The sequence below is a fragment of the Phalaenopsis equestris genome, unplaced genomic scaffold (assembly GCF_001263595.1).
Source record: "Phalaenopsis equestris unplaced genomic scaffold, ASM126359v1 Scaffold000258, whole genome shotgun sequence".
NCBI classification, from domain to species: domain Eukaryota; kingdom Viridiplantae; phylum Streptophyta; class Magnoliopsida; order Asparagales; family Orchidaceae; genus Phalaenopsis; species Phalaenopsis equestris.
This window is the reverse complement of record NW_018164700.1, coordinates 1,350,980-1,378,487: the sequence shown is the minus strand read 5'-3', so window position 1 is coordinate 1,378,487 and position 27,508 is coordinate 1,350,980. Positions and strand designations below refer to the sequence as shown.

The 27,508-nt window shown below is 33.4% G+C and overlaps 1 protein-coding gene across 1 annotated transcript in view; it reads right to left on the bottom strand.

Moving 5' to 3' along the window:
• LOC110024526 (polyadenylate-binding protein RBP47B') overlaps positions 1-26,584 on the bottom strand; it is a 32,643-nt gene extending 6,059 nt beyond the window's left edge. The window contains exons 1-6 of the mRNA XM_020724545.1: positions 26,270-26,584; positions 18,886-19,366; positions 18,456-18,532; positions 18,263-18,393; positions 17,982-18,078; positions 1,078-1,233 (exon numbers count right to left, since the gene is read on the bottom strand). Coding sequence (XP_020580204.1) covers positions 1,078-1,233; positions 17,982-18,078; positions 18,263-18,393; positions 18,456-18,532; positions 18,886-19,366; positions 26,270-26,503 — 1,176 coding nt within the window. The 5' untranslated portion in view covers positions 26,504-26,584. The remainder of the gene's footprint in view (positions 1-1,077; positions 1,234-17,981; positions 18,079-18,262; positions 18,394-18,455; positions 18,533-18,885; positions 19,367-26,269) is intronic.
• Between the last annotated feature and the right edge of the window lie 924 nt (positions 26,585-27,508).

Genomic DNA, 27,508 nt, shown 5'->3' with positions numbered 1-27,508 from the left:
ATATATACACAGAGAGAGACAGAAAGAGAGAGAGAGAGAGAGAGGGGCAAAAGATAATATATCAAGATATTTTGACCAAATAAGATGCAATAGAAGCAAAGATAATATTATCTTGAAAATGAAGACACGAATGCAAGGCAAAAATGCTACAATCGAAAAATATTAAATGAAAATTAAGGAAAGAAGATGAAAAAAAAAATGAGGCATATCATAGATCAATCAAAAAGGTAAAGCAAAGTAAGCTTTGGCAAAGATGCAAAAGGTTAAAATCTTAGGTTCAAATGAGAAGTTTAGATTTGGAGGGTCATGAGAGGTCATACAAAGATTTGGTAACCATTTTTCTTTCAAATGATTGAAGAATAAGTATTTTTTCATAAACATTCGAGTAAGAAGTAGACATTCAAGAATATGCTAACCATAGAAAAATCAAATTTAAAAGTTATATAATGAAATCATGTGAGAAAGTGGTGAAATGTTGACTTAAAAAATTATTACTTTCAAGGTATCAATTTGATTTCATGCCAAGAAGATTTAAATAGAAAAAAAATTTTGTATTAATGAGAAGCATAAAGAACAGGGAAACAATTTTCATTGATTGTAATCAAGTTAGAGAAGATATATGAACGAGTATCATAAAAAAAATTTTGGTACATATTTAGAGAAGATATATGAACGAGTATCATAAAAAAAATTTGTACATATTTAAAAAAAAAAGATCAGTGTCAAAATGAATAACCTCCTCACTTAACCCCTACCAAAGAAAAAAGGAGTGGGGATAAAGGAGTAAACTAGTGAAAGTTAGGTTTGCATGCAAAGTTATTTGTATCGTAAAGTAGACTTCTAAAATTTAAAAAAAAAAAATCAAGAAGATATGCAAGAAATAATAAAAAAAGTGTGGTAATTTTTTTATATGTATCCATGTGATAAAAAAGAAGCACATTGGTCACCTCAATCCAAACTGTCAAAAATCAAAGCCTATCAGACTAAAACAATGCTTCTTTACACAATCATACAATTAAACAATCAAGATGACAACTCCAACATAATATATTCTAAATAAATGCCACGGTACATAACCTGTTGAGGGTATTGTCCATATCCTCCATATGCACCATATGCATAGGCGGATGGATCTTGAGTTGCCCCATAAGCATAAGCATCGTAGCCATAGCCATAGTATGCATTGGCCCATTGTGTAGGGTCTGCTTGCGGGAGCCAAGCACCAGATGCATCCTGCCAAAAAGAAAATGAAACAAAAGATTATTAAAGCAAAGCATTGCAACTCTAATCAATTGAAATAAGACTTGATAACATTACACGTAATTCAAATAGTTATTCAAGGATTGGACAAGCTATAGGAATATATTTAATCAAGTGATTCTTTTGGCCTTCCTTCTTCATGATGATCAATTAATATAAATGTGGTTAGTGCCATGTTACATAACATGGATCTGTAAAATCAACTTTGACAAGAAATCGATAAAGTATTGTAATGTATAGTTGAAGAAGCATTATTATTAAAGGTAACTTAAATATATATTTTTTGCTACTAGTAGCATGGGTATTAGTGCTACCCTAAAGATGCACGTAGATCAAAGAACCCAGTAGCATGGGTCATGATGAAATTCATGGTGGATATGAAATTAGGTATATTATAGTAATGAAGGGATTATGCTTAAGTTTGCATTAACATAAGATGCTGAAATAAAAAAGATATACTTAGCGGAGGAGCTAGGTTTATTTTTTATGGTGATCTGGAAAATTTTAGCCATAAAACATAGAGAGAGAATTAGAGATGTATATCTCAGAAGTAAAAGTGAACTATCAGAATAATATATTTAATAGGGTAAGGTGTAGAAAGCAAAATAAGTGAAATTATTAATTTTTTAAGATAGTTTGTTAAGATACAAACGTTTGAAACTATATCCAAATTAATTTAATGTTGCATAGGTTGACTTTGCATAGATAAAGTACCATTGTATTTTGAGTCTAGAAATAGGTCATACATATGCAAGTTGGCCATAGAGTAAGGAGGTACAAAACAACAACAACAAAAATAAGCTTTTATCCCACTAAATGGGGTCGGCTACATGAATCATTTTTCTCCATTGCATCCTACTGAGTATCATATTTTCATTTAATTCTAATAAATTAAGATATTTTATTATACAATATGCCCAAGTCTTTCTAGGTCTACCTCTGCCTATCTTCACATAATTTGAATCTAAAACATCTACTCACATCTCTTAACTGGATTATCAGATGGTCGGCATTTAATGTGACCAAACCATCTAAGACAAGTCTCTCTAATTTTATCTGCCACTAGAGCTACACCAACTCTATCACAAATATATTCATTTCGCACTTTGTCTCTAAGTGTCATGCCACTCATCCACCTAAGCATTTTCATCCCGACAACACTTAACTTTGTTTTATGCTTCCCTTTTAAAGGTCAACATTCTGCGCCATAGAGCATTGCAGGTTTCACCACCATCTTATAAAATTTAACTTTCAGCCTAAGCGGGACTTTTCTATCACACAAAAGCCCGATGAATTCCTCCACTTCAACCAACCAATTAGAATTCTACAAATAACATCCCCGTCCATATCACCATGACATTGAATAATAGTCCCGATATAGCTTAAAAGTTCACACATTTTAATAATTTGATCACCCATAGATATAACTTTGTCACTAGAGCTACTACTACTAAATTACATTCCATTTCTTCAGTTTTAGTTCTACTCAAACGAAGGTCTTTAGCCTCCAATGTAGTCCTCCATAATTCTTTTTCTCCATCGCGTCCTACTGAGTGTCATATTTTCATTTAATTCTAATAAAGTAAGAACTTTTATTATATAATATGCCCAAGTCTTTCTAGGTCTACCTCTGCCTATCTTAATATAATTTGAATCTAAAACATTTACTCCCATAATCAGATCATCAGATGGTCGGCATTTAATGTGACCAAACCAACTAAGACAACTCTCTCTAATTTTATTCACCACTAGAGCTACACCAACTCTATCACGGATATATTCATTTCGCACTTTGTCTTTAAGTGCCATGTCACTCATCTACCTAAGCATTTTCATTCCGGCAGCAGTTAACTTTGTTTATGCTTCTCTTTTTAAGGTCAACATTCTGCGCCATAGAGCATTGCAGGTTTCACCACCATCTTATGAATTTTACCTTTTAGCCTAAGCGGGACTTTTCTATCACACAAAAAGCCCGATGAATTTCTCCACTTCAACCAACCAATTTGAATTCTACAAAAAACATCCCCATCCATATCACCATCACATTGAATAATAGTCCCGATATATCTTAAAAGTTCACACATTTTAATGATTTGATCACCCATAGATATAACTCTGCCGCTAGAGCTACTATCATTAAATTGAATTCCATTTATTTAGTTTTAGTTCTACTTAAACAAAGGCCTTTAGTCTCCAATGTAGTCCTCCATAATTCAAGTTTTTCCTGAACTCTTTCTCTAGTCTTATCCACAAGAAATATGTCATCAGCGAAAAGCATACACCAAGGTGCATCCTATTGTAAATGTCCAGAAAAAGCATCCATAACTAAAGCAAAAAGATATTGGCTTAATTTAATCCTTAATGTAATCTAACAGAAATAGGAAAATATTGGGTTAATCCTCCTCCTGTTCGAACACAAGTAACAACTCTATACTAATCTTTAATGACTTGAATATAAGTCATATCAACACATTTTTTCTCTAGAACTCTCCAAAGCAGAAACCTTATCGTAAGTTTTTTTCTAAATCAATAAAAATCATACGTAGTTCCTCCTTATTCTCCATGTACTTCTCCATCAAAACTCTCAATAAATGTATAGCATCCATAATAGACCTGCTCGGCATAAATCCAAATTGATTATGAAAAATCTTTGTAATACGTCTTAACCTATGTTCAACTACTCTCTCCCAATTTAAAGTGTGACACATTAACTTAATTCCTCTATAATTTGCACACTCTTGAGCATCCCCTTTATTCTTAAAAATGGGATCAAAATACTTTTGCTCAACTCCTCAGACATCTTTTTTTATTTTTAAAATAATATTAAAGAGTTTAGTATGCAAAGAAACTCTCAAATCTACTAAATACTTACACAATTCAATTGGGATATCATCAGGTCCTACTTTTTTTCCACCCTTGGTTATCTTTAAAGCCTACTCAACTTCCTTTTTACTAATGTGATCATAAAAATAAAATATTTTATTATTATTAACTATATCAAGACCACTAAGGTCGATCGTATTTTCAGAAACTTTATTAAAAATTTTATCAAAATAGCTCACCCACCATGTTGAATATCTTTTTTAAAAAAAAAAACACTTTTTTTATTTTCATCTTTAATATACTTGAGTTAAATCTTTAATTTTTTTCCTCTTTATTTGATTAGTTTATACATATAGTTTTCCCCATCTTTAGCATCTAATTTATTATAAAGATCACTGAAAGCTGAATTTTTAGCATCACAGATGAATGATTCTCTTAGACTCCCCTACGAGCCACCTTATATTTTTTCTCAGTTTTCTAAGATTTTACATTTGAACCAATTTTTATAAAACAACTTCTTAAATTTTAATTTTTCTTGCACAATATTATTCCACCACCGATTATTTTTTATTTATAGAATTTTTTCCTTTTAATTCCCCAAGTATATCTTTTGTCACTTGTTTGATAGTGTTTGTTAATATGTCTCGCATAGAATTTGGTTTTTGATGAACATCCTAAATCTTGAAATATTGAAGTTTACTCAAAAAAATAATTGTATGTGTCTTTTAAGTGCCGCTATCTAATTCTATAATAATGATTCCTAAAATTATTTATCTTACAACTCATCATCTTACAATCCAGAGCTAATAATCGATGTTGAGCACTTAATTCTCACTAAAAATGACCTTAAAATCTTTAAATTCTCGACGATCTCTTCTTCTCATAAGAAAAAATCAAGGTATTTTATTAGATTCATTCTTATAAGTAATAATATGTTCATCTCTTTTAATAAATAAAGTATTAGCAATAACAAAGTTATATGCTAAAACAAAATCTAATATGGCTCTACTTTCTTCACTAATCACTCCAAAACCATAGCCTCCATGAATATTTCTAAAATCTTCTACCTTTCTACCAACATATCCATTTAAATCTCCTCCAATAATTTTTTTTCTTCTTTAGATAAAATTTGTATTAATTCTTCTAGGTCATTCTAAATTTTTTCTTTAAAACTTGTATTTAAACCAACGTGAGGAGCATAAACACTTATAATATTAAAAATTTTATTACCAGAGCATAAGCACTTATAATATTAAAAATTTTATTACTAACAAGAATCTTAAGGGCTATAATTCTATCTTCAATTCTATTAATTTTTACAACATTTTCTTTCAATCCCTTATCTATAATTACACCTACACCATTTCTAGTGCGACTTCTAGTGTGACTCTTACCTGAATACCAAAATTTAAAACCTAAGCTATCAATCTCCTTAGTCTTTTCTCCAACCAATTTAGTTTCTTGAATACATGAGATATTCATCTTTCTATGAACTATAATATCAACTAATCCTATTAATTTACTTGTGAGAGTACCTATATTCTAATATTAGTTTCATTGACTAACTTATTTACCTGCATCCGTCTATAATGTGAGAACCCTTGTTTATTTGACATTACACTCGAGCATCGAAGTAGCGACCCTTCATTTTCACTGTATTTTGGTCATACTGTGTGTCGCTTCCAAGGACGCCCTAACATTTACACAATAATCTAAAAGATTCATGCATGATTTTTTCGACAAAATTTTATGATAGTTATCGACTACCTAATGCAACCCTCCACTTTTCACATATGTGGCTTTGAACCAAGTAATGGCAGTATTAAGGAGGTACACAAAAAATATTAAAACAAAATAAATTCTTTTAAAAATGAAATAAAATAAGTATTAGAATGACTTGATATAGATATAGGAAAATTGTAAATTCTAAAATAAAGTTAAAAAAGTCTAGCCCAAAAATACATTTGATAATCTAGAAACTTCGACCAAATTAAAAGTATGAAAGGAGAGATGATATTACAATAGTTAAAATTTAAGACATCAATGAATGATGGAAGTATTGTTTATAGAATTATTAATGAGAGTTATAAGAAAAATATCTTTTCAAATTAGCAACATGTAGGTTTAATTTAAATCAATCTTAGAACGTGAAGTTGTGTTAATTTTAAAGGTGAACGGATTTGAAAAGTTATTCACATTTTGGAGTAGTTTGATTAAGTAATACATTCTCAATACCGTAAGGGTAAAAAATGTGTGCATGATTATGGTAAATATAGTAAAGCCAAATGTATATATCATATAATGAAATTATGAGAGAGGGTAGACATCGATTTAGAAAAATCATATCATTGAAGTATCATTTTGGCTATATGCAAAGAATTTATATAGTTGTGATTAACAAGAAAATATGTGTGACAAAAATTTGTTTAAGTTATCAAATATATATATATATATGATAAAATAAGGACTTTTATTATAAATAATTGTTGTTTTAATAAAGATTTTGAAATCACAATAAGAATGCAATAATTATCAGCATTAACTTTGCCTCTTTCTACATTTACAGGGGTGCATGCAAAATAAGCTGCCCCCAATATATGTTATCTGAATATGCATAATGTTGATAGGTAAGCCACCTTTTGAAATAAGTTAAGAGTTTCAAAGTTAAAGAAAGAAGATAAATGATTAAAAACTAAAAAAAATTGAATGAGGATGAAGTACATAATTTTAGTGGATGCTAAATTAGTAACTATAAGTTAGTATTATAAGAAGATTAACTGTGCTTGCAATTACTAAAGTTTATGATTTTCTTTTATCATATTGTACTACATAACCATTCTTCATTTTAACCACCATAAATTTAACTCTAAATGTTATGTCAAAATTAACATCCCCACTCTTTTATTCATAGAATTGAGACACTTGACCCATTTGCACCTATCTATCAACGACAAATGGATTCAAGTGGCAGTTAATAAAGTGTTATACTATAGTTACTGATTTAAAAGGTGGATAAAATGAGAATATTAAAGATGAATTTGCTAGAAGGATAGAGTAAAATAACAAAATTAAAGAGATGGAGAGGGTAGCTATTACATAGAATAGATAATGGATTTGGGTCAAATTTACAATATTAAGGTAGAATGATAGAGTTAATCTGCAATGATGAAAAAAGATGAGCAGTATAATAACTTTTGAGAAAATTGGTTGAATGTCTTTTTCCTTTGCTTTCATTCCAATAAATAATAATATGTACAAACTATTTTAGGTAACCTAATAAATATTCCTAATCTAAATACATTCAGCTATAAGGAAAGAATATGCACAATTAACAAGAGGTAAATCAGGAGAGAGAAATTGGAAAAAATTTAAACAAGGAAATTCCTAATTGAATTGTCTGATTTATGTCATTCATGATTCTGCTCTTCTAAGTTTTCCCCCCCCCCCCCCCTAAATTGATATTGACTGATCAAAAAATATAAATTTCATAACAAGAAATGGATAATGCTGCCGAGAAAGAGCCTTAGTAAATATATCAACCGTTTGAAAATCTGAAAAGATGAGGAAGATAAATACAATCATTATCATAAGCTTCTCGATTGATGACAATCCACCTCAATGGGTTTTGTGAGCTCATGAAATATAGGATTAACAGTAATTTGTATAGCACTAGTATTATCTGCATAAAAAGAAGTGGACTCAAGTTGAGGAAAACCAAGCTTAGCCAACAAACCCCGAAGCCAAATGATCTCAGAACAAGCGGAGGACATAGCACGATATTCAGACTCAGTAAAAAACTTAGTCACTCGATCTTGTTTCTTACTCTTCCAAGAAATTAAAGAATTTCTGAGAAACATACACCAATCAGTAATAGATAGACGTGTATCAGAAAAACAAACACAATCAGCATCACTATCTGTTGTTAAGTGAATAGAAGACTCCGTAGAGAAGAACAAATCACGATGAGAAGTACCTTTCAAAAAGCTAACAATACGTCGAACAACAGCTAAATGAAAATGTATAGGTATCTGCATAAATTAACAAACTTATTGCACAACAAATGAAATATCACGACATGTAATAGTCAGATAATTGAGACTCCCAATAAGTTGTCGATCCAGAGATGGATCAGATAGAAAGTCATCATCATTTTGTTGATATTTAACATTCACTTCCAAATGAGTATCAACAGGACGACCCTCTTGGAGTGAAATGAGTTCCTTAGTATGGTTATGCTGATAAAGAAATATATTAGCGGGAGAAGAGTGAACCTCAAGTCCTAAGAAATAAGTTAAACTCCAAATCCTTCATATGAAAAAAACCCTAAAGATGCTCCTGTAAGGGACATCAATTGCATATCAGATCTTATAATGATAATATCATCAACATAGACTAATACATAGATAACAAAACAATTCTCTTGTCAGTCTTGCAAAGAAATAATAAAGAATCATATTGACTTTGAATAAAAGAAAAGCTAAGAAGAGTATTGCAAAACTTTTCAAATCAGGCCTGTGGAGCCTGTTTCAAATCGTATAGAGATCGTTTGAGCTTAAAAACATCATGTGAGGGTGTAGAAAACAAGTTTGGAGGATGAATCATATAGATATCTTCTTTTAGGTCCTCATGCAAAAATGCATTCTTAATATCCATTTGTCGTAAGAACCACCCTTTAGATGCAACAATAGATAGAACAAGTCAGACAGTTGTCATCTTAGCCACAAGAGAAAATGTCTCTTCATAATCAATCTAATATTCTGGTCGATTGCCAAGAGCTATCAATATTATCTTGTATCAGTAAGGGAACCATCCGATCGGTGCTTAAGAGAATAAACACATTTACAACCAATGGGTTTAACACCTGCAGAACATGAAACAATATCACAAGTGTGATTGTCAAGAAGTGCCTGAAGTTCCTCTAGCAAGGTTTTCATCCAACAAGTCTGATTAGCAACTTGAGCATAAGAGATAGGAACTGTAGTATTAGTAAAAATCATAAAATAGCAATGCCCATCCGAAGAACGAATGTACAAAATTGATCGTCAAAGAAGCATTGGAGCATTTTTAGGAGCAACATCAGGAAGGATTAGAGATGAAGAGGGCAGACGTCATGTGTAGACAAGGCTAGACTTGAATCGTTTATCAAAAAAAGAATCATCAAAGTGAGGAAGTACAACAGTATCAGATGTCGAAAGATGATGCTGAAAATAGTATTCATGTTCAAAGAAAATCACATCACGAGAGATGCGTCATCTATTATTATTTAAATCATAACACACAAAACCTTGATGATTAGGACGTTAACCCATAAAGGCACATCGAACAAACTGAGTTGCCAAATTATGGTGTTCATGAGCAGGAAAATGAACAAAACAAGCACATCCAAAGGTATGTAGCATATGATAAATAGAATGTTAACCAAAAATTCAATAGTAGGGAGAATCAAACTTCAATTGTTCATATGGTAAATGATTAATCAGATAAACTGCAGTAGATAAGGTCGGTCCAAAACTTAGCTGGAACAGAATATTTTAACAACAATGCGCGCACCATATCCAATGATGTCGATTTTTTCGTTCGGCAACTTCATTCTGTTGAGCTGTATAAGGACATAAATGTTGTGAAACAATACCCTTATTATGGAGAAATCCTTGAAACTAATGAGACACGTATTCACCGTTATTGTCAGGCCGTAAGGTTTTAATACAAGTAGAGAACTGAGTTTCAATATATTTCACAAAGATTTGAAACGCAGTAAACACTTCTGCTTTGGAATGCAAAAAATAGATCCATGTGAATAGATTGTAATCGTCAATAAATATCACAAAATATTTATACTGAGCATGTGAAATAACGGGTGTAATTCCTCAAACATCACTATGAATAATGTCAAAACATTTAGTGACATTACCCAAAATAGGAAAAGACGATGTCTTACTTTTGGCACGACTAACCAAAAGCACCACTTTGCAATAAATAATTCAAAACAACATTATTTGGATGACCTAATCGTCTATGTCAGACGCCAACCTTATTTTCAACAACTAAAGAAGCTAATGATAAAGTCCGAGGAACGATAAATTATAATGGAAATAATCCGCCCACTTTAGACTCATTCGTTATCACCTTCCCCGACACTGATCCTACACAATACAACCATCACGAAAAAAGTGTATATCACAGTTATTATCCATCATTTGACCAACTGCAAGTAAGCTAGTAGAAAATTTAAGAGATATAAGGGCCTATTTGGGGCAACTTATTTGGTGCGGCGGCGTTCTGAAAACATACCTAGTCTGTGTGTTTGGCAGCTTATGCATTTTCAAAACGCTGAAAATAGTGTTTTCACACTGCACCTATTTAGGTGCAGTGACAGCTTTCCGGCTACCGCTTCTGTTTGGCTTTTCCAAAAAAAAAAAATTGTAATAGCCACCGTATCTAGTTTATCAGCAGATTATTCAACAAGCTGCAGCAGCCCCAAACAGACCCTAAGACATGTCGGAAGGAGAAGCTAATAACACCAACTATCATAATTAGAATATTATTTCCATCAGCAACTTGAATATGTTGAGTACTAGTATACAGGCATTGATTATGCAATAAATCAAATGTGTCAGTCATATGATTTGTGGCTCTAGCATTAACAAACCACGGAGAAGGAACAGAAGTAATAGTCTTACATTTCCCTTATAGACCAAGAGCAGAAATACAGAGAGAATCATCTGTTGAACCATATTTGGTGTGAGAACAGATTAATTATTGTCAGCAATTGTTAATGTCGAACCAAGATTGTGAGAAAAGAATACTGCAGCATGAAGGGCTTGTGGTCTGCAGTTGAGGCCGTGTAGGACAATTTTTAATAATAAGTTTGTTTTGTTTGCAATAATTATAGAACTTCTTACTACAATGGCGGGCAATATGACCAAATTCTTTACAGTTGTAACACTGTTTTGTTTCCTTCCCTCGGGTGTGAGAAGCATATGCAACATTAATTATTTCAGATGATCCACCAGCTGCACCGATAGCAACTTATTTCGTCAATCTTTGTTCTTCGTGCAGTAATTCATTAAAACATATATCCAAACAATAAACAAGATCTTCATTCAACAACTCAACCAGCAACATTAATTATTTCAGATGATCCACCAACTGCACCGATAGCAACTTATTTCGTCAATCTTTGTTCTTCGTGCAGTAATTCACTAAAACATATATCCAAACAATAAACAAGATCTCCATTCAACAACTCAATCAGAGCAGTTTCAAATTCAGGTTTGAGTTTCATTAAAATTAATCACGACGACTCACTTCATGAACAACCTGAAGACTAGTTAAATTCTCCTTTGACACCTTAGCATAGATTATATCAGAATATTCACTCCATAAATTAAGAAAACCAGAATAATATTATTCAATTGAGATATTACATTGACTGACACCTTAGCATAGATTATATCAGAATATTCACTCCATAAATTAAGAAAATCAGAATAATATTATTCAATTGAGAGATTACATTGACTATAATTACTCATATCAAGTTACAATTGAAAGCGAGTTGCAGTATTAACTTGATTATAAACGCGTTTCAAGATTTTCACATTTCTTTAGCTGTGTCAAAGGATCGTAAATTGTTCACCATAAGAACCTCAATAGATCTCAAAATCCAAGAAACGATCCAAGCATCATTTGCCTCCCATTGAGCAAGATATTTTGGCTCTGCAGGTGCTGGAGAAGACCCATCAATATGGTCTCACTTTCCCTTTCAAAAACATCATGAACTAAAATTTTCATGCTACATAATTCTTTCCCGTAAATCTGATAGCTAAAATTTCATGTGTTTTCTGAGAAGAGATTCTAAACAGAATTGTCACTCACAAGTTATCAAGAAAGTTATTAATCGAAATTAATCAACCTAAAACTAATGAAAACTGAGTTCTATGGGAAAAAAACGAGTTCTGCGAGACTAATAAATGCTAGGGCAGGAAACCAGCTCGGATTGCATGACTTTGGGAGCGACCAAAAAAAGAGATCAAGCAGAAGATCGCACAGGACGAGAAGCGAGCGTCTTCGGCGATCTCGTAGGGTAAAAAGATTGCATTACGGATAAGAAGGTTCGACACAATGAGGAAGGGTTGTGTTACAAGGAGGATGCAAGGCTTCTACTAGTCGAATTCGAAGTGAGGGAGGGAAGATCGGTTGATTCGTGCACATAGGGAAGGGGAACTCGACGAAACCAACAAAGGCTAGGGCAGAGAGAGAAGAGTGGTGAGCCATCTCTACGTGCGAGACAGAGGGAATGAGTCGCGGTAAACAGGGAAGGGTATGGCCAATGGCTCTGATACCATAACAACTTTTGAGAAAATTGGTTGAATGTCTTTTTCCTTTGCTTTCATTCCAATAAATAATAATCTATACAAACTATTTTAGATAACCTAATAAATATTCATAATCTAAATATATTCAGCTATAAGGAAAGAATATGCACAATTAACATAAAAGATAAATTAGGAGAGAAAAATTGGAAACAATTTAAATAAACTTCTATCTATAGGAAACTCCTAATTCAGCTGTCTGATTTCTGTCATTCTTGATTGATACCAATAGACCATGGATAATTGGGATAGAAATTATTTTTAAAATTTGCATAAAATAGGACCAACTAATATAGTACTCTGCACAAATAAATAATAAATAAACATTAACCCAAACCCAAATGATTGGTATAAGCTAATGATAATGAATGATGATTACATGTAAACAAAAATATATATGAACAAAAGATCTAAGTAAATGCAGATGATAGATAACTCCAAAGAAGTGTCCATCCTTCCAATAAGAAAGAGCAAACTTATTAGCGCTTCAAACACAAGTTGGATAATATACTTGCAAAGTCCTACAAAGTGACTATTACCAACAAGAAAATTTGTGATAGGACATCAGAAAGTACCAAAACCCAAAAGACAAAAAGAATATACAAGAAACAACATTAAACATGGCGTGCTCTTTGCATTGTATACCTGTAAAATTGTACCATATTGATTTTAATATAATAATAATTATTCATCAAGCCAGACAGTACAACTAAAGATAATAATTTATTTGAGCAAAAAATCTTTAGTACATAGAAGAACAACAATGGTTTATAAATTACACCACACGGACCTAAGCTAGTGAGAACTTAGCTCGGAACCCAAAAAATAACAATGTCCATTGAAACAACCATAAGGATGTACATTCGAGGGTGATAAACCTTGAAATGGGAGGTGGAGGGCAAACTAGCCGAGCCCGCTATCATGGTTTGACTTTTATTGTCAGAGCTTGCAAGCTCCAGCAAGCTTGTGATGACTTATAAGTGCATAACTCAAGAATTTTTTGAGATATTGGAGAAGGCAAACTAAGGAGGATATGGAAGAAGAAAATAGAGCAGATGGGAGTAGAAGAACCAGCCAACCAGGATTAATCAATTACACAAATCTCTCATCAACGCCGTTGCAAATAACAAGGAGAAGGAGAGCACCCTAAGAGGAAAAAAAGAGGAGCCGAGAAGGAGAAGAATATGTGAAAAACAGGGTACCAGGATGGAAAGCAAGAGGGAATGGGAAGCAAACAGGGTAAGAGTTTTTGAAGGTATTTAAAAACTTAGCATTTAAAACCATTGATCTTTCTCAAATTAGTTGGCTCATCAAGCTGGTGAATGGAACAGGGACAATTTCAAAAAGCTCAGTAGGCCTGATAAAGTAGGATCACAAGCCATTTTCAAGCCAGGAACAAGATGATCATAGTCGGTAACATGACCAAAGGATAAAGTGATAAGCATGCTAGCTTATAAACAAGCTATCAAAAAGACAATGTAACAGAATAAAGTTTGTCTATGATGAGAATAAGCTCCTACACCAAACTCCATGGATCTATAAAAATTCTTGCAATGTGGGTAAAGGACAGCTTCAAAGCGTGATGAATGGCAAATGGAAAATTTTCATCCCTAGAAAGTTTCAGTCCATTGTTCTAATGAAAGGATTCACAACATCATTTTTCAATTCTTCTAATATCAAAGGCATTTTGTTGATGAAATGAATTACTAATGACAGTTAAATTAATCTAAAGAAAGTGCGTACAAAAACACCCTCTACGTGATAAAAAGACCCAATCCAAGTTCTATGAGCTTTAAGGTATTAAGAGCAAAAAGCAGCAAAATAAATCATCAAAAGCCGCAATTCAAGTTCATTCTTTCCCTTATCTAGAAATCTTAAACACATGTTCATTCTTTCCCTTATCTAGAAATATTAAACACATGTTGAACACACGCGGAAGCAAAAGCTCGTCATCTAAATTCTAAACATACATTCAAGAAATTTTAAAATCCTCTAATGGGAGTGTACGGTACATTTCACTACACAGACAGATGGATGATTTCATGAGATAAGTCATACCGCAATGGAAATTGTTTGCGTGATTAAAGTATGGCACATGCCTGGCACGGAAATTTTAAACTATGCTTATAATATGTAGTTAGGGGACTTGTCATGCAAATGCCAACATAATGGAAGTTATGCTTCCGGTAGATAAATAGTCTGCAAACATATAGAGTTGGATGTATAGAAATACGAACACTTAAAGCATACAAAATAGAACTTTGATAGAATCAAAAAGTCTTTTTTTTTAATTTAATTTCAATCTTATATGTACACGTTAGATATGATTTCTTCACATGTGGTACAAGTGCGACTACATAAATTTAGGGACTCCATCTCCTTATACCAGTGTGAGGCCTGAATTTCTCATTTTGGTGAATTCTTTCCTTGCCTCATTTATTCTACATGTTTTATTATTGATTTGATAATTTTCTTGACTTTTTTCAAGTTTGACACAACTGAATATTTAGTTATGCAAATTAAATTACAGCAACTCGTTGATTATGCATAGTTCAAATTTTTCACTGATTACTTTGAATTTCTCATGACTCCCCTCCACCATCAATAACACGATCGAGTTCAATGGTATAAATTATCTCCTATGGATGAGAGTTAATCACTTCCTGAGGTCAACGGCCTTAGAATAAAGGGCAATGATGTTACTTTTAAGTGATGTTCCCAAAATTACTCAACCTAATTCTGGTGACAAGTAAGCAAAATATGACAAGGTATAAACCTGAAATTATGTTTGCCATATCAAAATTTGTGAAATCTGAAAGGAAAGATAAAAGAGCATTGGTGGGCATGATAAAAAGAAGAAAATTAATATTGCATGTTTAAAATAAATTAAATGAAAAAAAGAAAATCCAATGACAAGGGTTTAAGTTATTGTATATTGGAAAGGTTAACAATAGGAATTGAATCGGGTTAGCACTAGAAAAAGGATTGAAAGTTAAAATTTTTGAGATTGCAGAGGTTAGTGATAAACAGATCGCAAAATAATTATTGGAGAATAAATTATGAATGTCTGAGGCAAGGTCAAAAATGAGAATTTTTATTATATGCAATTGAAATAAGCTTTTGCAAATAGTAAAAAAGAAAAGAAAAACAAAATAAAAACAAAAGTATGAATAGAACAAGAAAAGAACAAAAGAATAAATTAAACAAAGATAGGTACTAGTTAGCTTACACTTTTTATTCATTACTTTCTTTTGTTGAACTGTAAAAGCACACTTCACTAGCAATTTTTTTCCTTCTTTATAAAAATAAAAAAATAATACCAAAACAAAAAGATAAAAAAAACTCATTTGTACTCCTAGTTGAATAGTTTTGAAGGTGTTTGAACTAACACCAATGCCTGTGCTCATCAAGATCAATTAGAAGAATAGAAAATAAATTTCGGAAAAATGTGGATGAATTGCTGCACCGTATGTCTACAAAAGAGACTAACTATCAATGGTTCCTTGACCTTAATTCAAGAGAACCACTTTCACATACATGAGGCCTGGTTTTTCATAGTTAGGCGCTTTCAACTATATAATTTTATATTAGCTTAATTAGAAATTTTGATTTTGCTCAAACTTGGCACAAAAGAAATTCAATTTGTAGAAATTAAATTACAATTGTTCATTGATTTAATAATGTGATACAAAATTCTTGTTTAATTTCAAAATTTACCTCTACCTCAATTATTTCATTATCTATTGAATTTTAATTCGAACATTTTACGTTTACATTAAAAGAGAACAAGGGATTGAATTACTTAGTTGGTTTGTGACATGTAAAATCTCAATTTCCTTTGCATATATTTATACAATGTATTATATTAATGATCATGATTAAGAAATTCAATTATTGATCTTGATTTGCTTAAATTTGGCACACGAGAAATTCAGTTTGTCAAAATTAAATAAAAAATGTTCAATGATTTAATGTGATTCTAAATTCTTGCATAATTTCTCATCAATTAGGTTCTAATTGTAGCATTGCTTGTTTGCATTGAAAAAAAGAAGGGGTCAAAGTATTTAGTGGCTTGTGATTTCTGAATCCTCAATTTCTTTGCAATAACTTATATTAAACATCATATTAGTTTAAAAAACCCGAACTCTGAACTATCCTGCATCGAGCCTAATATCGAAGTTAACCCAAACAACAATAGAAAATAAATATTATTCCTGAAAAAGACAATCAGCATTTACAACCAACACACGGAAAGAGAAATAACAATACTAGACACAAAACTTAACTCAACTACATGTGTATCCCAGAGGGGAAGGTGGGTGGTTATGCATGATGTATAGGAGGTAGGTGGTCAGCAGCAGGTTGGGAATATGTGAGGTGGTGGAGGTTTGTAGGTGGGAAGAAGGGGCTGAGGTGGGGTGGCTGGACTGCAGGGGAAAGAGGTGGGTTCGGCTGGTGGGAAGGTGTTGGCCCGCAAGGACAATAGAAGCAGCATAAAGGGGAGTATTTGCCAGCTGGGTGCTGGTTGAAGGCCTAGCTGAAAGGGTGGTAGGGGCAGGACGACAGCAATGAGGATTGCCCGGTGGTTCTTTCAGCTAGGGAACAGCAAACTTGGGAAGAGGGGGACAATTTGGTTTTTGGTGACTGGCTGGAGTGGTGGTAGGGAAGGAAGACAGCAAAGAGGGTTTTCCAGTGGTTCCTGCAGCGAGGAGAGGGGACAGCGGCCTTGAGAAAAAGGTAACTATTTGGCGTCTGTGACTGGCTGGGGGAGGGAGAAAGGCTGGCAGGAAGAGTTGTAGGGGCAGGAGGATAACAAGGAGCATTGTCTGGTGGTTCCTTCAACAAGGAGAGGACGTGGAGGCCTTGGGAAGAGGGGGCTGCAAGAAAGGCAGCAACTGTGGCTGTCCTGGTTGATTGTAACAAGGCAAGGGGGCTGCAACAACGAAGGGATGGATGCAAAGAGTGAGGAGAATTGAAGATAATAACCACCACAAATGAACTACAGCCGGAGCACCACCCGACATTGGATATAGCCCTAAAAGGGAGAACCAGAGACACCGACAGCTGTCCTAGCATAAAAAAATACACCAAAAACTATTATATTCTCCTACGAAAGCAAATATATAATAATAAGATAACTAGAAGTGACCGAAGAGAATCTGCCAACTTCTCAAAAGGGCCAAAACTTGGACCGATTCGGTCTAGGTGAAGCAGTTGAGTCGCTGCTTTGTTCACGGGACTCCAGCGTGAAGAGCACTCCCGTGTCAATGCCAACTCACCAAAAAACACATGGCTAGCATTTAAATTTTACTAAGCTAACATCAACTGCAATCAACTCACAATCAATATATTCTACAAAATCAATATTGTGTGCATCCATGGACCTGCATACTGGCGTGCGTGTTTGAACAAGCATGCAAGGTGCGCAAACATGCACGCGCATGTGTGTGAGTGAGTGGGAGGGAGGGAGGGAGTGAGGGAGGGAGGAAACAACAAAGCATTGCAGAATATGGCATCATATACCTGCTTACTTGTTGGGCTTCTACCCCACGAGAGTCTAACAATTTGTTGACCAATCATAGTGCCATGCACCCTCTGAATAGCTTCTTCAGCAGAAGCCCTGTCGAGTAAAATAAAAATAGTATTATAACAGTATGTATACTTTCAGCCTCACTGCAAAAGATAACGCAAAGCAAAAAAAAGCAAATTATCAAAAACCAAGGCTTTAGATCTGTAAAATGGTACAATTCATGGGCTAATAACAAGCAAACAAAAGTGAAAGAAATACCAATTTCTCAACATACCTTGCAGCAAATTGTACAAAGCCACACCCTTTTCCTGCTGGTATCTTAACATAAGCAAGCTCGCCAAATTGTGCAAATATCTGTCTCAGTTCTTCTTCAGCAACATTAGGATCCAATCCACCAACAAATATCTGCAGGAAAAACAAGGTAAGAACAAGGTGCTGATGGCTCAGTTACAGAATAAAAAATATACAGTTGTATTTGTGATATCACTGTCTGGCAAAACTGGGGGTAACTGTGGTGCAACATAAGCCGGCGTTGGATAAGCAGCTACAAAAGCAAAAAGCATTGTTTTAAATTTGCATAATAACCCAAGGTAAATTTACATACATAGCACAAAATTCATATGTATTTACATATCACCCATCAAAACTTTTATATTTACATACATAGAACTGGTGTTTTAAAAATATGCATGAAAAGATGTATTTAACTTTTAAAAAGTGCTTTTAAAAAGTGATAATAATAATAATGCTATTTTTTATGTGATGTTAAAGATTTGAGTGCTCGTGTATAAATAAAAAAGTTTAGGTGTGAGATAGGTAAATACATTAAAATTTGGGGGTATATATGTAAATGCCCCATAACAATAATATTCAGAGCTGAATGACCCGACATTATACCTTTGACAGTTGTATATGTTGGTTGAATCCCAGTAGTCTTCTTTGGTGTGGCTGCACTTATGCGCATTGGCCTGGTTGAGCAATAAACTCCATTCATTTCAGTCATTGCTCGATTCCTTTCTGTCTCATCAGCAAATTTAACAAAACCATAACCTTTTGAACGACCAGTATTAGGATCTGTTACCACTTTGGCGCCTCTAACTGATGGATACTGAGTACGGAACGTTTCTTGCAGCAAGTAATCAGTGACATCTGGAGCTAAATCACCAACAAAAATGGAATGGTCAGGCCCTTCTCCCCTTTTATCTCCAATACCGAAAGAAGCCCAATTAAGCCTAAAGGACTGCTCTGTTCCTGGCATCTGCAAACCATTGTATGTCTGCAATATTCGCTCAGCAGCTGCATGAGAGACGAACTCTACAAACCCATAACCTTCTGGAAGTCCAGTTATCTTGTTGCGGATGACCTTAATAGACAGAACCTGCTACAAAGTAAAGTTTTTACATTAAGCAGAAATGAAAACGTTGGAAGAACAGGCTAATTTGAATTTGCTGTTAGGCAGTTACTAAGGCACCAAAAGAATTTCAAATTATAGAAAAAATTAATAATTCAGAAAAAAAATGAAAAAGTTAAAAAATTGAAAAAGAAACCCAGAGCATCGAGCAAATCAGCAAAATCAAAGAAGATCATGAAACTTTGCTTGTATTTTAAAATTTATAATTGAATTAGAGAAGAGATTATGGATATTTAAAACTTCTTGACTATAACAAACAAGCATGTCTTGGTATACAGAGATATGGGATGGCAAACCTCGTTTTAACAAGAAATACTACTGCAAATATGTCTATAATGACCCAAGAATGCTTCAAACTGAGCATCATTATTAGCTTGATCTCAAAAAGAAAGCCAATGTTTCATGACCGCTCTCCAATACAAATCTCTACAACTTATTTTTATTTTTTGTTTATTGAGAGAGAGATTTGGAGGGTCGAATTTTCAGAAGGTGGATTTGATTGTAGATAAGAAACTACTCAAAGATTTCGCCATCATTTAGCGATGATTTTTTTTGATCTGGGTTTGGGTTTCCATAGGTGCAAGACCTATGATTAATTACTCATCCCGATAACGGCAGAGCACTTTCGATTAAGGCTAGTCATTAAAAATTACATATTCAGCATATAATAGTAGCAAACTTGAGATTTTAAACTGTAGAATTAATCGCTAGAAGCTTAAAGTGGATGGTGGGAGAATGAAGACGAAACCTGATCAAGATCTCATGGTTCTGTCATCTGAGGTCATCGTTAACCATAATCTGCTTAGTCAGAGGAGCTAATCAACCCAACCTGACACAACAATTCTTGTCATCAGTCGTCCAAGTGATCCTTGTAGATCTAGGGTGGGTGTTTATCTAAGGGGACAAATTTACGTCGACTTTAGCTAACAAAAGATTGTGTCAATCAATTATATCATTATGATTCACAACTCAAAAAGTAGAAAATTATTGGGAACATATGAGTTGCAGCTGTGACCGTAATATAATGGTATCAATTGACGGCAAATGCCTGATCAGACGGCTCTGGTCGTAAATGTTACTTTGTGGTGTCATTTGGCAGTAAAACCATGCGGACAGAAGACTCGGGTCACGTCCTTACTAGCATGCAATTACTTTAATTGTGAATATAAATGTGCATTTGATATGACATTTGCTCTATGTGAGCTGAAGTCAATCAAAAAGTTTATCACCCTCGACAAACTGCTGTGAAAGGTGAATGAGATTTGTTTTAATGATTTTACTTTGAATGTTTGGTTTATTACTTTAAAAATCCTGATTTCAAAATTTGGCACACTTTGGTCGAAATATTATATCGACTCGATCATCATCGGGGAGTTAGTTTAAACTTCTCAAAATATAAGTCCTGACAACTCATATCCTTGAAAAAAGTAGGATCAGACTAGGTGATTTGGGCTTGTAAATTATTATTTTTAGCATTTGAACATTAATCAAATTTACTAAACTGGTCAGACTCCAGTCCTTGTAAGGAGGAGGATCGGACTAGTGGAGTGAGACTTACAACCATATCCTATGGACAAAGCGCCCCAATTAGCCCACACAGCATTCTCGAACCTCATATTTAAACATTTAATATTTTGGTTGAAAACATGCGAGCATTTAAATTTCACATATTTGAATATTTTTTTATAAGCTTTACGGGTTTGCATGAGCTTTAAGTCATGAACTTAATATGACGAGCATTTAAATTTCACATATTTGAATATTTTTTTTATAAGCTTTAAGGGTTTGCATGAGTTTTAAGTCATGAACTTAATATGGACTTTACAACAGATCTCAAGTGAAACCCTTCTAAGTCTTAAGGATGGTCTCACATTTCATGGTATTGTATTTGACTCAAGGAATAACCACTAGATTTTTATAAAATTTAAAGTCAATTGGAGCTTACAACATTTCAAAAGAATTATGATTTTAAGCTTTTCAAAAGGAATTCTCTTCTGTTCGCTAGCACATATGTTGTGAATCAAGTGACAGATGGTGATTACTTTCAACTTTTTTTTAATAAAGCACTATATTTGAATTATGTTTCACTCCCCCTTAAGAGCTGAGTCTGAACAATTCAATTTTGAAGTGATTTCCAAATTGCAGGTGTTTTAAGTTTGAAAAGATTAATCTTTTAAAATATTTTTAAATTTATAAGCTCAAGTTTTAAAATTCAAATCTTAATATTTTAAACATTGAAAATTTATATTTTTAATAGACCGTAAATTTAAAACTTTTAAAACCTTAAGAGCATAAATATTTAAAAGCTCGGATTTTAAAACAAATTTAAGCTAAGAGTCTATATTTCAAAAGCCCAAGATTTTAAATATTTTTTTAAAATCCTAAGAGCCAACATTTCAAAAAGTCAAATTTTCAAATTTTTAAAATTTCAAATTATTCACACTTTATTTTTATTTTGCAAGCCCAAAAATTTCAAAAAATTTCTTATTTACAAGTCCAAATTCACCCAAGAAACCGGCAGCCTCCCAGCGTCAACTCACGTTTTGGGGCACCGGAGAATGTCAACATTTCCAACTATCTTAAGAGATGAGTTGGTCAGTGTCATGAGACACTGCGACCGGACAGCAAAAATTATAAACTTAACCTACAATCTTAAAAGGCGCAATGGGCCTTCAATGCAACTGCACAAAATGGTTAACTCGCAAACTAACATTTCCCGAGTAGTACTTTGTTTTCCCTGAACGGAACTCAATTTCCCATGGATGGGTACTTACTTTCCCATGAGCGGATATTTTAAAATCTCAATTTTTAAAAAATATTTTTCAAACGAGTCAGTATTTTTCTCGGAACGGTACTTAATTTCCTCATGAAACAAATACTTGCGCTTCCTCGAATAAATATTTTGAAAATTACCCCTTTTTCCCCAAAAAATTTACTTTTCGATGTCCAATCTTAATGACAACGACAACGACAATAACACAACAATAAGAAATAATAATACATCACATACTTTCTTCTTTTCTTTTTTACATATGTATACAACACACAATAACTAATAACATAAAAGAAAATGCATGGTAAACAATGAAATGGCTCGGCTAGGCTTTAAAGTGGACTCTGGTATAATGCCCGGGGACTCAAATATTTGAAAGGCAGGGCTAGTTTTAGTTCGAATAAGAAGATTGCGAGAAATGGGCTTAGGGTTGAGGAGTTTGACGATATGGCAAAAGGTAGGGAGGAGAGCTTGATAGCTTGAGCGTGGGCTAGGAAAGGTAGTAGCGGTGTGACAGAGAGGAGCGACGTCAGTGAAGGCTTGCGGCAAGGGCAGTGCCTGCGTGTGGCCTTTTACGACGGGGAGTAGCGATGTCGGTGAGGATAGATGCGACAGGGAAGTGTTCGGCGAGGATTTATGTGTGGTTAGGGTTGCGACGGGAGGAGTTCTGCAAGGCTTGCGCGAGTGACGAACCACGTGAAGGTTATGGGCGAAGGCTTTCAGCATTTGGTTCGCGTGAACAGGGGAGTTACACAATTGGAAAGAGTCGCTAGTTTGGACGCGACAGAGGGGCTTCAATCGTATGAGCGAGATGGAGCAAAGAAGGCTTTGGTTTTAATAGGGAAGGAGGATGTGATTCCCTTAGTTTTCTGCATGCAATTTGAACAGGGGGTGCAAATGAAACGAGAAGATAGAATTGTGCGAATAAAGTAGGGACATAGTGACTTATCCTCAACAGGTTTCAAACCAAGGAAGATGAACGAAGTGGAAGAAGCGTGGACTAGAGTAGGGAATTGGAAACACTTCAAGAAATTAGAGAGCAAGAGAATGACAGAGAAATGAGACAATGCAAATGTAAGAATGCGAATGAAGCTTCTATCGCTTGGTTCTTTCGCTTGTAACCGTGAGAAAGAGTGGGAAAGGTTATTGAAGTTCACGCGGGCTTTATGGAGGGAAGCAGATAAAACCTTAAATTAGTTTAATTTTAATTAATACAATTTATTTTTTATTTTTCTTATCTCCCTCCTTTTCTATTTTTACGGCCCATAGGCTACAACTGATTTATAAATTATAAGTATTCTTGGCAAATGCATGTTCAAATGTTATTTTCTATTTTCTTAAAACTAACAAATTAGTTTGTAGAAAACTAAAAATAAGCAGGAAAAAGGATGTGCCAAAATCACTTAAATTCATCATCATCATCAGGGCTTGTCCCAAATATCTAGTTTGAGATTTTATGAATTATCCATCCCAAATATATAATGTTATGTGTCACATTAGATTGGCCAACTCTATACAGTGCAAGACGCTTTGCACATTTTATAACTAAACTACTTTCATCAACTCATTTTCCTAATATTTTCACATTGATTCTATGATTCTATCATCCCATCTCATTGATGCGCCTCTTCACTTCTACCCTGACAGTCAGCAAAGTATATGTTTTTGTGTTTACTACTTTCAATTGACAATACCTCTAAAATAAAACCATTCCTCCAATATAATTCCTAATTTTACCATGCATTCATCCTCAAACTCACATTTTTCCACATTCAAATAAGATATAGTTTTCTATACCCAACATATCAATGATAATAATCACAATTTATGAAATGCTATCATAACTCCATCATATTCTCTTACGATATAGGACTTATAAAGTAGTTTTACATTCTAGCAGCAAAGCCATAACTTATGACTTCATTTTTATTATAATTCTACTCTATAGTACATCTAAGATACTTCAAAAACTAAAGATATCACATAACTTTCCAACAATATATATTGATAATCATCCATTCTACATTCAATAATATTTTATTATTAAAGAATGACTTCTTTGTTGTTTGATATTATCATCCCTAAAATAAATGATCAAAGTAAAATTACATAAAATTTAGCTTTAAAGCTCCAAGATATTTTCTAATAATGGCATGATCTCAGAAAATTCAACATTCTAACAATATAGCTTAAATTTTGAAGTTAAATCTTCATTTAATACATCTATGGCACCTAAAATATTGCATGATTTTCTAAAAATATTCACGAACAATAATCAATTTAAAATCAACTAAAATCATTGATAATGTACCTTATCTTTGTTATAGTAACAAAAGCCTTTGTCTCTTAAAAGTTTTATCAAAAGATATTGTTTTTTACTTTCTTCAAATATAGGCCTCAAATAACACATTTTTTGCCTTCTCTAACTCATATTCTCTCTTATGAAATAAGATTTCAATTAATTTGCATGAAGTCTAGTGTTCTCCCATTGTGCATGCTCCATTTTGAAGATCTAAATTGTGATATCATTGTACTTATCATTATTTCAATGTACTCCTTTATACTCCATCCTTCAATATTTATTGACACTTTGGACTAGGGCTATTGAAAAAGCATGAAACTCGTAGCTTACTCAAAAAACTTTCAAATTTGGCTCATCTTCAAATCATCTCGGCTAAGCTTCCAAATTGATTGCAAGCACCACTGTAGACTTGAAACTAAATTTGTCAACTTTGCATTTGTCTTGCCATGCTCGAAACTAACTCCTAAACTACTTTAAATGAGCATTTATATAAAATATATAATTTTTATAATATAATATATGTAAAATACATTGTATCATACTTAGATATTCAATTAAATAAAACCCACGTCAAGTTGACTCAAAATCGTTTTTGAGTTAACTCATATTTGAATAATTTTGATTTGAGTCTACGTAACTCAAACTGATTATTATTTCAATTTGAGTTGGGATCATAACTTTTTAGGGCCATTTACATGCATGCCACACAATTATTTATTTACATATTTAATACATAAACTTTCTTATTTAAATACAAAATACTCAAATCTTTAACATCATATTAAAAAATAATTTTATCCAACTTCTTAAAAATGAAATACACGTTTTCATGCATACATAAACGACACAAAGTGTTATAAATAGAAATATCAAACTTTAGGTGTTATATATGTAAAAACATAAGAATTGTGTGGTATGTAGGTAAATTTTCCTTTATTTTTAGTTGAGCCAAACACCCTCAAACTCAACTCTATATCAACCCTACTCAACCCTATATCAACCCTAATTTAGCCATGAGAAACATTATAGCATGGTCTCTTCATTGTCCTTCTTGACCATTCCAAGCTGATTCTAACCCCATCCTCCCCCCCCCCCCCCCCAATTTACACTTTTGCCCTGCAATGGATATCCTTAAAACATTGGGAAGGGTACTTTTTATGGCTGCAAAGCTTCTTCATAAGAAAATGAATCGGCAAAATTAAAATTTGTGTTGTTGCAAGCTAAATTTAGGCATCTACATGTCTTGAAAATCTCATCTTTTCATGCCTCTGCTATAAAAAATGTATAGCCAATCTTTCAACATTGACTTTCTAGAGAGTTCACTTGCCCCACAAACCCAACGCAGGCTACCCAACGCCCATTCTAAATATCTAATTTGGTATCTCAATGTCCTTGTTAGGTTCTAGTCAGGCATCCTTTTGCATCGTCAAGTCAAGCAAATGCCATTCTCCATAGAAATTCCACCAATAAGCATCCATATAGTTTAATTCTTCAAAGATGAAGGCTCGAAAAATGAGTGATATATAACGCCTCCTTCAACTAAGCTTCCATCCCTGATGCAACAGGTGTTTAGCAATATGTAAACCCCCATCAACTCATTATTTGCAGAATGCAGTAATTGAAGGCCTCTAAAAAAAACAAACATATACTTGTCTCCCAAGGCAATGGATTAAAATAATAAAATCTAAGGACGTTCCGTCTGATGAACCCCAGGGCAACCCCTTCGACATAGGAGAAAGCCATATGCTCACAACCCTAATGCATTGGGACATAGAGAGGAAAAGAGCAGAATTACCTCCCCGGTGTGGGCGAAGCAACTGTGGAGATAACTCTCGTCGACCCAATACTGTAGATCGCCAATCCATAAGGTTCGGATTTCCTCGATGGAAGTGGGCTGGTGGTAGGAGGAGGTGGCTGTGGTAGTCGCCGTGGCTGCAGCGGAGGCGGCAAATGTGGTCGGACCGGCGGCCCAGGTTTGCTGATGGTGTTGCGCTTGCATCCATTGCTGTTGCTGGTGCGAGGGATCCATTGTTGTGCTCGCCTGCTGCCTTTCAATAAAAATGAATCGAGCATTAGGGCTATCGATAAAATTGAAAAATTATGGGGCAATTACACGTAGATCACCCGGAACTTAGATATTTACAAATCAATTACTCTTTTTCATCTATTTTTCAAATTATCACTAAAATTTTTAAATTCATGATAAAACAAGAACCTATATTGTTCATTCTTATCAAATTGTCAATGGTCAGATCGTGGCACAAATTGATACATCGGTTTTATGTAGTTTAAAAAATTCACCCGAGTGTTTAATTTATAAATATTAATATTTAGTAAGATATGCATGTAATTATCTAATAATTTTTTTATGTAAAATGACATTTTGTCATAATAAATCAGGAATTTTAATTCATAATTCATATGTATCGTGCCATTTAATTGTGTCAGATGATTTTTTTTATTTGGATAAATATGAAGTAAAGTCCACATCATATCTCATCTATTATTATAAAATAATATTGAAAATAATTAAGCAATTACATATTCTCTTAAAAACTCTGGTAGTCAAATATTTCTCCTTTCAGGGCATTTTCTATATCAACAACTTGTGAAGATTCATGGCAAATGCTTTGTTTATATATTTAAGATTAATGATATTATATATTTAATCGTGTAAATTTTAATACAACATTTGAAATAAAAATCTTAAATTATGATGAGAGTGGACTTTACTTGATAATAATCAGTGGTAGAAACTGCCTATTTTTTTAGGGGAGACAAATTGCTCCTAAGAGTGGGCAAAAAAAATAATAATAATAATATTTCAAGGTCGACAAAACTGATATTTTAGGAAGGGCAAAAGATTAAATGAATCTTTCATATAAATAAAAATCTTAACCCCCCCTGAAATAAAATTCTTCCCCTGACTCTACTTGAGTCCGCCCCTACAAGATATGAATATGATAGAATCTTGTTAAAATATATTTTTAGATGAGTTTTTTATTTAAATATTACTTTGTTAACTTTAATTAAA